Here is a 10,606-nt window from a genome sequence, read left to right as displayed (position 1 = left end):
GGTCTGAGGTCAGGTTTTTAAATGGTATTTGTTTATTATTTTCAGTACAGAAACTACTTGTATGCAAAGTAAGGAAGAGTTGTTTTCATGTTCTACCCTAGTTTGTCTGGAAATGCCACTGGGGCCTTAAGTGTTGGTCTGCCACAGTGGAACAAGGTAACCGCAGTTTGTGGTATTGTGACTTTCCACCGTCTGTGAGGAACCTTGAAGTCCATCTAGGTGCCAAGTTTTGACACGATTGCTCACAGATTGGAGAGCGATGTTTCTGAAGATACCCTCAACGGACCATGCATAGGTCAAAGGGGGGCAAGGAGCCACATGGATGAACCATGAATCATGAGCGGCATGTCTGACACGCGAGAACGTCGTCCACCCTTTTTGTGTCTCCTTCCCATGCTGGATCAGTCACTTCCCAGCTATCTGTGCAGACAAGGTCAAACATACTATCAGCCCTGAGATCAATGTGACTTTATTTTAACTGCAGTACAAGAACAGTCTTGCTGAATCCTTGCCGAAACCAGTCCAAACCCATTTTGCACATACTGTAATTCATCCCAGTTTTAGTTATATAAAACATGTCATGATAATTAAATGCACATTATTTCCAGACCCCAAAACCGCCACCAAGTCTAATGACATGCATAGTATCACACATAGGTTTTTACCTGGGGTAACCATTTCACAGTCTGTGAAAATAAGTCATAATGCATCATAGAAAACCAAGAAGACAGCCTGATCAATCTCACTGCCATAATCACCATTTTATTTAGTCTCCTCTCATGACAATCATACAGTGGACACACCACACAACTTCACAAGCACAAAAACCCACTGGCAAAGAGTTACTTTCAGCAGTGAAAATCTGCAGACCCCCTCGCATACTGCCCTTCACACAAGATAAAACTGAACAAACCAGATTAAAAGGTACTGTCAACCCAGACCATCTTCGTATTTAAGCCCACTGAGGCCCTTGTCCAATTTAAAAACAAAACAATGAAAAAGGCTGAACAATGGATCACCGTGCAAAATACTCACTTTGTATTTCCCTCCCTTAGAGTGGTTACCAGACTGAATTTTGAAGTAGCGCTGTAGAATTAGAAAACTGAAAATTGCGAGCATAGATTCAGTAATGGAGACTGTGCTGACACATTTCAGAGGCCGTTTAGCAAAATAAGCGAAGACCAGTGTAAAAGAGGCTGGCTGAGTGTGTCTGATATAATGATCATTCAGAGGCAGCATTCAGGCTTTATAAGGTGGCAGTGTTAGTCCATGAGAGCTGCCAGCAGAGAGGGATAGTTGGGTGTTCCCCAGCCTGTAACTGGATCCCACGCCGGAGCGGCACAGAAACCCTTCCCTTCTACCTGTTCGTCCAGACAGCCCAGGTGGCATCCTTCGGTCACCTACATTGAAAGACAGGGAGAACTAGAGTCAGCAATACCAAGGAAGGAAATTTGCGTTGATTATGCTGCCATCTGGTGGTCGTTTTTTAAACGAGCATCAAAATTTTATATTTATTCACAACTTGCGTTGCCCTTTGTGCCACCTAGTGGTCGATCTATGAAACTTCAGTGTGATTCACCATTAAAAACAGCCAGTTTACATACGGTTATTCATGTGCACAGCAGACTGAATAAAGTACGCCCATAAATAAGAACAGCTAACTGTACAGAAACAAATGTCAAACTGCACACAAACAAACATGCATTTTATGTCTGACACGCATTTGCATTCTTGGGATACTCACGTCGAAGAGAGCCTGTCCTTTCAGCTTGTACAGGCGAGGGTTGAGGAAGCCCAGGGCAGGCAGCCCCTTGAGGAAGCGCTTGTCATTTATGAGGGACAGCATCCCACCAACTACAGGAGTGGAAGCCTGGTACACAGAACACCATGACTGCACACCCCTCTGTAACTGGCAAGGTGCAACTAACCAAAAGCATCTAGTGGGGTCAGGAAATGCAACAAATGGTTCATGAAGCCTTGTTCTGGACATCACTAGTCAATTATAATCCGATTGTTCTATAAAGTGTGGGTGCATTGTTGATAAATGTATAAAAAGTGCAAGAGTACATGTCAGTACAAGGACTGTTGGTATAAATACAGTATATACAAAACAATACAGAAAGTAGAGAGGTAAGGAGGTGCCACAAACCACCACATGACAAACCACCTCAGAGATGAGAACCCAAGTGCAGCCGTGTGGCAGCTGACACCTCAGCACCGCGCTAGTTTGAATGGAATGGAACATTGCGAAGTTTTTTCCAGTGGCTGCAGTGCCAGTCCTGCCACCAACCCCCAAAGTTGGAGGACCTGTTTGCAAGGCTGGATGTAGATTAACGTCATACCCAGCACAGAGCGTTTGCAGATTAAGGGCCTTGCTCAAGGGCTCAACGGAATAAGATCACTCCTGGCTTTCATAGGATTCAAACCGGCAACCTTCCGATTGCTGGCACTGATCCCTAGCCTCAAAGCCACCACTCCGGAAGTATAGTGAGCTATTGACAGCAATGAGGTATTTATTATGGAGGTAGGGGAAGGGGAAATTGTTATGTATTTTTTGATACTATATTTCTCCTTTTCCTGTACAAAATATTACAAAACGATAAAAAAGTAGACAGGACTGTATAGCAAGTGCCAGGAGAATGTAAGGACAAACACAGCACAGCGCCCCCTTCGGCTGACTCACCGATGTGCCAGACACCCACGGGATCGGCACCCTGTTGGATACCACCCAGTAGTTGTCTGAAAGGGCCGCAATGTCAGGATAGGCCCTGCCGCTGGTGTTGAAGTACGTTTTGGGAGGCAGGGCTTGTACGGCTTTCAGATAAGCATTAACGGCATTAACCTAAAGGGACGAGCAGGAGTAACGCCCAGTCAGCCGGCATTTCACATCAGTGGGCACACGCACAAAACACACACAAGCCAGTATAACCTGGTAGTCCGGCATCGGGAAAACGTTACTGAAGCCGCCCCCGCTGATGTAATCTGTGACCTCATAGGTCACTTTGAAAGGGTTCTTGAAAGACGTCCCACCCACGGTTGTCACATAGGGACTGAAAAGAGAGCAAGACCAAGTGTTTATAATACATGACAGATTAACATCTACAAGCAAACAAGAAAGTCTGTGAGCAGCCAATATGCTGGCTTGGGAACGTCAAGCACGAGTGATTGGTACTTTTCAAAGTCTACATTTATAAATATTTTGAAGAAGAAATCAATTTAGCTGATTCTGAACTTGAATTACAGCTCACATTGTGGGACTTGAGAGACTGGGAGAAATGCAACAATATGAAACAAGACTGCATGTTTCTCTTATTAATCTTACCAAGAGGCCATGTGTCAGTTACATCAGCTTCTATTAAGCCCAGTCACTATGGAATCTCAGGGTTTATTTTAGTAGCAGAAACAACCAGACATCATCATGGGTAGAGCAGGTCAATATATCAACTGTGCAAGACTGAAATATGAACGGTGACGCTTACCTTGACGCTGGAAAGCTCGGCCTGAAGGCGTTGCTCCCTTTAGACAGCTGTCTGCATCCTGCCCCGCTGTCACCTGAATGAAAACAGCCAGCTGATTCCTATCCATGCTCTCTGCAAAAATCAGCGGGGGCACCAGGTCGCCTCTCATGCGAACAGTTTTTGCAGAAGCTCCCCCAAATGAGTGCGCTTATTATGAACAAATGTCATGTCAACTTTGCTGCTAACCAAGGGATGATGCTGCAGATAATTGTCACACACTGTCAATACTATTACGACAGGATGCCAATGTTTCTATGGTAACATTCAGTTGCCATAGGCTCAAAGACCATCCATTCAATTATTTATGCCCCAAGTCAAAATAGAAGTGTTTGATGCTAAGCTAACATCCAATCAGGAAAGATCCCTCTTTTCCATTTTATGACGCCATTTTAAAAGTCACAATAATCTCTCAAAGGTGTCCTTGAGAGGAGGAACAACCACAACTCTGTGCAATCTCACGGAGAAATATTTTCACTCTAAAATGAAATCACTGACCAATGTCAGCTGGAGTGATTGACCTGATGCTTTTTCGACATGAACATTCTGCCTGGCGCTGCTGGTTCACACACGGATGGTTCATAGACCAGTTAGCCTGGCTCACCAGAGGCGAAGAGCATGGAGATGCCCCTGACCCCGGCCTTCATGAACTCGGTGTTGATGCGCGTCATGTAGGAGGCTGCCAGGCTGTCCTCGTCGTCACCGTAGCTGATCGTGTGGACCCAGGGCACGGACGACATGTTGCTAAGCAGCAGCATCCACTGCAGGAAGGGCTCCTGGGACTCGTGACGACCTGGGAAAAGCAGGTGTGGCCCACAGGCCTTTTCAGTGGGAGGCGGAGCCAAAGCGGAAACTCCGCCATAATTGCAGGAACGGAAAGTCAGAAGGCTGCGTTTCTGCGAGTGGCGGCCAGCTTTCTGGACAGGAGAGGCTGTGCTTCCCTGTCTAAACAGCTAAAGGATTCTGTTATGTAACAGAGGACATTCATTTCATTTCCAAGATGAAATTTAATGAAAGATATTTAATTAAAGGTAGCTTTACTGAAAACAATTAAACAGACTGCCTGTCCAATTAAGGGTCCAGTCAGCTGGATTTTCCAAATTACTAAACTGTCAGGCTAAAATTTAAAGACGTTTTGGGAAGTAATGCGATTTTATTGCACAATTTGCAGTTTTACAATGTAACATGCTATTTCAGTGAGGATTCATTGCTTTTTCATTATTACTAATACAACGAACAGGCACAATAGAGCTAATTCAATTTGTTGCAGCTGAAGTGATAATTACACAATGCAAATAAAGTCACTGCATGCCGGAAACCCACAAAGCCGCTGGCTCCTCGTACCTGGGTTGGTGAAGACCCACGTGGAGATGTTGGCCCCCGTGCTCATGATGTATTCAACGTCCAGGCTGGCCTCCAGCCCTGCCTTGCCACCCCCCTGGGTGCCCACCACACGGGCCACCTGGGACATGTGCTTGAACCCCCCAGCAAAGAGGGCCATGAACTCAGCCAGGTCCGCTGGGTGGTAGAACTGCTCCAGAAACTGTGCAAGGAAGCCTCAGTCAGGCTGCAAGCATTGGCAGTAGAACTCGCTCCCTCTGATCCTCTAGGGCAGTGTTTCCCAATCCGGTCCTTGGGGACCCACAGACAGTCCACGTTTCTGCTCCCTCCCAGCTCCCGTGGGAGCAATAATGTGGACTGTCTGGCCGAGAGCTCGGAGGGAACAAGGACATGGACCGACTGGGATTGGGAAACACCGGTTTAGGGGCTGCTGTTTTAGCATACATGATAACGAAAGATTTTGCCAAGTCCAATTATTATAAACCAGTAACAGCAGCAGAGCACTGGCCACCAGTGCAGGTGACAGGCTATAGACAGTTAGCATTCTTAATTTTGTTCATTTCTGGCAAGTGGAAGCCACAGCTTAAACGCCATGTGACACAGTGTAACGTAAAAACTAAATCCTCGGCAGACTGGCTCATCGCGGCTCGATTATAAGCAATGGATATTTGCTGCTTTGTTAATTCAGCTGGGTTTATTAAAATAGGATTTTGTTTACTGTAGCGTGTAGCTTACATGCATGATTAGCCTGATGGCTAGCTTTAGGGTGCATCACCTTATTTGCCGTGTTCCCGTCAGACTGAATTTTTCAGAAACGTGAGAGCCTATGTTAGACGGCCATTCTATAATCCTGTTTATGTTTCCCACATGGTTATAGCCAAACGATGAATAAAACATTAAAGATGAAGAACCCTACTGATGCAATAAGGTGGCAACTCAAACAGATCCTGCAAAATGAGCCGGAGGGAAGAAAAAAAAGTTCAAGCTCATCTCGGAGCAGCAAAGACCTGAAACTTCATTTGGATGTTACAGGCACTGGGAATCCTTTGGTGGGTCAGAGGCACGCAGCCCTGTTTGCTAACTGGAAGGCTCATCACGCCAATACCCAGGGCCCATCTGCCCCCAATAGGGGTCCCCTGCTCTGCCTACACAGCACCATCCCCCACCTGCCCCCCCAGGACATGGCTCCCCTGCTATGCTACACAGCACCATCCCCCACCTGCCCCCCAGGACAGGAGCCCCCTGCTGGGCTAAACAGCACCATGCAGCTCCCTAATTTACATCCTCATGCTTTTCCTCCCAGCCAAACTACTCGAATTAGCAGCTATTCAATACAACCATGTAACTGCTGTATTTTACTAAGGCAGATCTGGGAAGGGGGGGGGGGGTGGAATGTGGCATTTATTATGCATGGGGCAGAAGCCGTTGGTTGCCCTTTATCGCTGCAAGGAATAAAGATAAATATCCAATTGATAGGGCTGATAAAGATTCCAGAGCAGGGGGCCTGTCTGCACACGGACCTCTGTGGTCTGGAGGGACATGCAGGATTGCGGCACGTAAAGAGCGACTATATACACAATGCCTGATACACATTCCTCCTTGATAAAATCCACTTTAGTACTACAGCAACTAGTTCTAGGGTAAATATTCTATAAGCAGATTAATTAGGAAGGTTTTAATCTTCATAAACACGTAGGAATTCGCATAATGCCCAGGGTCCCTCACAGTCGGTGTTGCTCAAACGGGCACCTGAGCCACAGCTTGGCTATTGTTCTCCGCACAGCCCACGTCCGACGCCGTCAGGTTGTAGCGGCTCCTCAGGATGATGGGCGTCACCCCCAGGTGGAAGCCCGCCTCCGGACGCTGCCCATTGGTCCAGGCTCTGCTGACGGCCTCCAGCTTGGCCGGAAACCGGTGCACTCCACCCACTGCAGACAGAAGTAGTTCAGGGGGCTTGTTAGGCAGGTGAGACACCTTGGGCTATAGGAAGCATTAAAAATAACTGCTACTGGCCTGGTCAGGATTTTCAAGTATAGCAGGAAACTCTCACAAAACAAGCATTTCTGCAGATAAGCACAATCCCCCAAACCAGCAGGGAAAAGTCCAGGATTGACATATATTTCTTTCTGCCTGCATTCACACGGAGTTTGCGAAGCCCCTGTTCATTTTAATGCTGAAAATTTGAAAGGTTATGAGTTAGTTGCATCTTAGACTGTAATTTAAGATATTCATGGGCAATATTGAGAAGCAGCCTGGCTGACTGTGTCCGAGGAGAATGTCATTCGGAATGATTAGCCCAAATCTTTCAGAGACCCGTTTAAGCATCGCGCTCACAGCGTCTCCCTCGGGACTCCGCACTCACCGAAGTCCAGGTGCTGAGCCAGGTCATCGGGGACGGAGTACGGAGCCGGTGAGCGCACCAAGGCATGCTGGCCCCTGACGTAGCGGAAGAAGCGGCTTCCGGGGAGCAGCGACTCAGCCGCCCTGCGGAAAAAAGCAGCTTTACGAGGAGCAGAACGGACCGTTGATGAACGGGGGATCTACAGCCTTCAGAACCTGAAGGCGTCCACACCGACAGCGATGCTCTCACTGGATGCAGAGGAAGCATGATCACAGCAGATACCATCACATTTACATTTGAATTCCAGTATTCGTTGCACTGTTTCGTGCACAAAAGGCACGGAGCCCACTGACGCAAGCTCATAATCACTGAGTGCTGGAAATCTTGCGTAACGGGTCTTAATAAACGAGACACTAAAAATAGCGATAGCTTTCATTAACATTACAATGCGGCCGTCGAGTTAAACCTTTCAGCAAAGGCAATTTATGATTTTGCAGCCATTTTATTTAGTTGGATTTATGGCTAGGGCAATCCCTTTTAAGCACCCAGTCCAACCTCAGCAGAGAAGCAGCTTGCGGAGAACAGAAGGTTGTTGGTTCTGTTGCCCACAAGGTGCTTATCTACTGCGGCTGGACAGAGTGCTAAAGTTAAAGATCCTTATCTATCAAGCTACACAGCTTCCAAACAAACATATGTAAGAGATGTTAACAATCAAAGCTAAAGTAGGCTGTATACCTGCTGTAAGTGACTGCTTTTTTGCATCATTTTAAAAACACAGCATATTATTAATGTTTATAGACCCATGACAGACTGCAAACCATCCAGGTTTGGTTACACATTGTTTTCTCCAAGTGGGGGTTGGGGGTAGGTTAAAAAGTACATTAGCCAAAGTAGAAGGTCCAGAAAGCATAAATCCAGATCAAGATTTTGTTTCAACCAACTAGTTGAGTACAAAGAGTCATAGTCATAGAGGACTCAGCTGGTTGCTTGAAACAAAATCTTGGTCTGGACTTAAAATGTCCTCTTATGCTATTAAATGGCATATGAGATTATTGGAAACACAAGAGTGTGAGAATGCCTTAAATGTAGCATTTTAGGTTGGTCAGCATTCACGTGCTAGCATCTGACCGGGTGTGATGACTGCAGACTTGAATACACTGACAAAACACAATTTAATGTGGGAAACAGAGAGGGGGGAGGGGGGCAAGAGAGGAAGTGGAAGTGCTCACTGAATCGTCATGTCACACTGCAGGAAGTCATCTGTGAGCACAGTCCGGCAGTCTGTGACCCCATGGCTGCGCAGCCAGCCCCACACCGCCTTCTGCGTCAGCTCCGAGGGTCGCACGAGGGAGGACACTTCCTCCAAGGTTAGGAACTTCCCTGGGGGGGGTTACAAAGTACATTAGCCAAAGTAGAAAAAACTACAAGCAGTGCAGGCAGTTTGGCGATGTGATAAGTAAGTTCTGGCCAGTCTGACTATGGCAGCTTAAGTAGGAGGGGGGGGGGGGCAGGAATGGGGAGCCCCTGAGTGTCAGGACTCCAACTGCACATGGGGGTGTGACACTGGAGTGACAGCACTGACAGTAGAATTAGAATTTATTGTTAAGACACCACAGCTCACAGTGCACAACAACGGAATGTGTTCTCTGCATTTAACCCATATGCGACATAGCAGGGGGCAACTAATTCAGCACCCAGGGGGTGGTGCCTTGCTGGTCAGGGATTCAAACCTGCAATCTTTCGATTACAATTGTAAAGTGCTTTGAGATAACATCATGTTGTGAAGATGCACTGAACTACACAAAGAGAATAATACTGAAATGATACAGAAATGAAGTGTGACATACCATATTGTACCGAATCTGGGTCTGACACGCTCTCCAGCAGCCCCCTCAACTTGTCCACATTCTGCTGCCTTAAAGCGAAGGTCAGCTCCACCCGATCTGAACTGGCTACCCTTCCAGCGTGGGTCCATCCCTCAGGTATCCTGCATTTAAACCGGGTATTTTACAATTCAGCAGAGCTACAGTATGAGCAGCACCTGTTGGGTTTGAGGAAGTGACTTGTTTCCGCATCATGCTGCTCAGCATGCTTTTGTCCCAAATGCCTATGTTAAACACACAGGGCATAAGCGGGAAAAAGAGAACGATAATGATGAATTAACCCAATAGCTTCGCCTAAGGCCAAAACGAGCAATCCAGAGAGCTATCTATTTTACGTGAGCACAAACGTTTTTTTTCCCCTGCGGTGAGATAATGTAATATATCAAACGTACTTTTATGGAAATTAAGGATCAGTATCTGACCAATAAGACATGGTTAGTAACCTTAACTGATACGATATTTGGTGCAGTCTTGAACAGAAAACATCGCTACAATTAATGTAAATTGGTATTTTATAGGCGATCGTCTAAATAGAAAAACCAGATTACTAATCAGTATTCGGCTATCGCAGATTACATCGCAGACTGATGTAAACAGAAAATATGTCGCAAATCGGTCAGATCCGGTTCTTACGAAGTGTCCTGATCATGCTCCAAGTGGGCGCTCCAAACGGGACGACAGCAAAACAAGACAAACACAGGTACCCTGAAAAAACACACGGTAAGAATGACCGACGTACCAATGCTTCGGTTTTACTTTTAAAAGTGCCACTGAAAAAAAATAAACCTTACCGTTTACAATGTATTCAATTTAATTGATGTTTAAGGCACAGTGCACGTAAAAAAACACAATGAAAGCCTTCGATCCAACACTTAATTCGTCTTTTGTATTTAATGATATGCCGAATATAGTCTAGTAAGGTGACTGTCGTTTGTTCGGACAGCACGCTAAGAGGTCACACTGCGCCATTGTTGTTTATGCATTAATTTTAAGCAGATACATAAGACAACGATAAAATCTTGGTCATCAATCATAATAAATATCGACAAATAAATAAATTACATATATACTCTCCATGTTACACCAAAATAAAATTAGAACGATAGCTAAACATACTGTAACTTCATTTCAGGTCACGATTGTTTATTTAGGGATTTAAAAAAAGCCAACATAAAATATTTTTGAACCGAGAGAATTAAAACAAGATACTCACAGAGGCAGCATTGCAGTAGCAATCAGCACCTCACAATATACAATATTAGTACCATAACCTGACTTCAAGGCGGACTCCAGAACGCTGCGAAGCGCAGCCACGAGTCACATGACTCAGCATGTGACGCCGGCGCGAGCAGAATGCGGAAGTAAAGCTCGAGCGATCGGGGCAGTCACGAGGCGCTTTCGCAATCGGCTGTGTCAGTGTATAAAAGTAGTTTAAGCTGTTATAATGCCGGTCTAAGCAGGACATGATATTATCTTTTTTTGCTTCGGCGTTGTATGAAGATCAGACAAAGGGATGGAGAAAATAA

The 10,606-nt window shown here is 45.9% G+C and overlaps 1 protein-coding gene across 1 annotated transcript; it reads right to left on the bottom strand.

The window, feature by feature from the left end:
* Nucleotides 1-736: 736 nt before the first annotated feature.
* Nucleotides 737-10,448, bottom strand: tpp1 (tripeptidyl peptidase I). The gene is made up of 13 exons (XM_023828326.2): nucleotides 10,294-10,448; nucleotides 9,714-9,785; nucleotides 9,045-9,184; nucleotides 8,427-8,577; nucleotides 7,219-7,340; nucleotides 6,606-6,784; nucleotides 4,860-5,058; nucleotides 4,120-4,308; nucleotides 3,480-3,552; nucleotides 2,930-3,050; nucleotides 2,684-2,842; nucleotides 1,745-1,870; nucleotides 737-1,400 (listed from the first exon to the last, which is right to left on the bottom strand). Exons 1-13 carry the CDS (start codon nucleotides 10,302-10,304, stop codon nucleotides 1,263-1,265), a joined length of 1,680 nt encoding a protein of 559 aa, XP_023684094.1. The 5' UTR covers nucleotides 10,305-10,448; the 3' UTR covers nucleotides 737-1,262.
* Between the last annotated feature and the right edge of the window lie 158 nt (nucleotides 10,449-10,606).

This window comes from Paramormyrops kingsleyae, chromosome 14 (assembly GCF_048594095.1).
Source record: "Paramormyrops kingsleyae isolate MSU_618 chromosome 14, PKINGS_0.4, whole genome shotgun sequence".
Lineage (NCBI taxonomy): Eukaryota > Metazoa > Chordata > Actinopteri > Osteoglossiformes > Mormyridae > Paramormyrops > Paramormyrops kingsleyae.
The sequence above is the reverse complement of the archived record's forward strand: the minus strand, read 5'-3'. Positions and strand labels throughout refer to the sequence as shown.

Excerpts from the sequence above, each read along its gene's own strand:
- tpp1 (XM_023828326.2), bottom strand. Across the intron at positions 7,341-8,426 it reads CAGTGTGACATGACGATTCA|GGCGGCTGAGTCGCTGCTCC; the intron begins GTGAGCACTTCC and ends TTTTTTCCGCAG. Across the intron at positions 6,785-7,218 it reads GGCTCAGCACCTGGACTTCG|TGGGTGGAGTGCACCGGTTT; the intron begins GTGAGTGCGGAG and ends TTCTGTCTGCAG.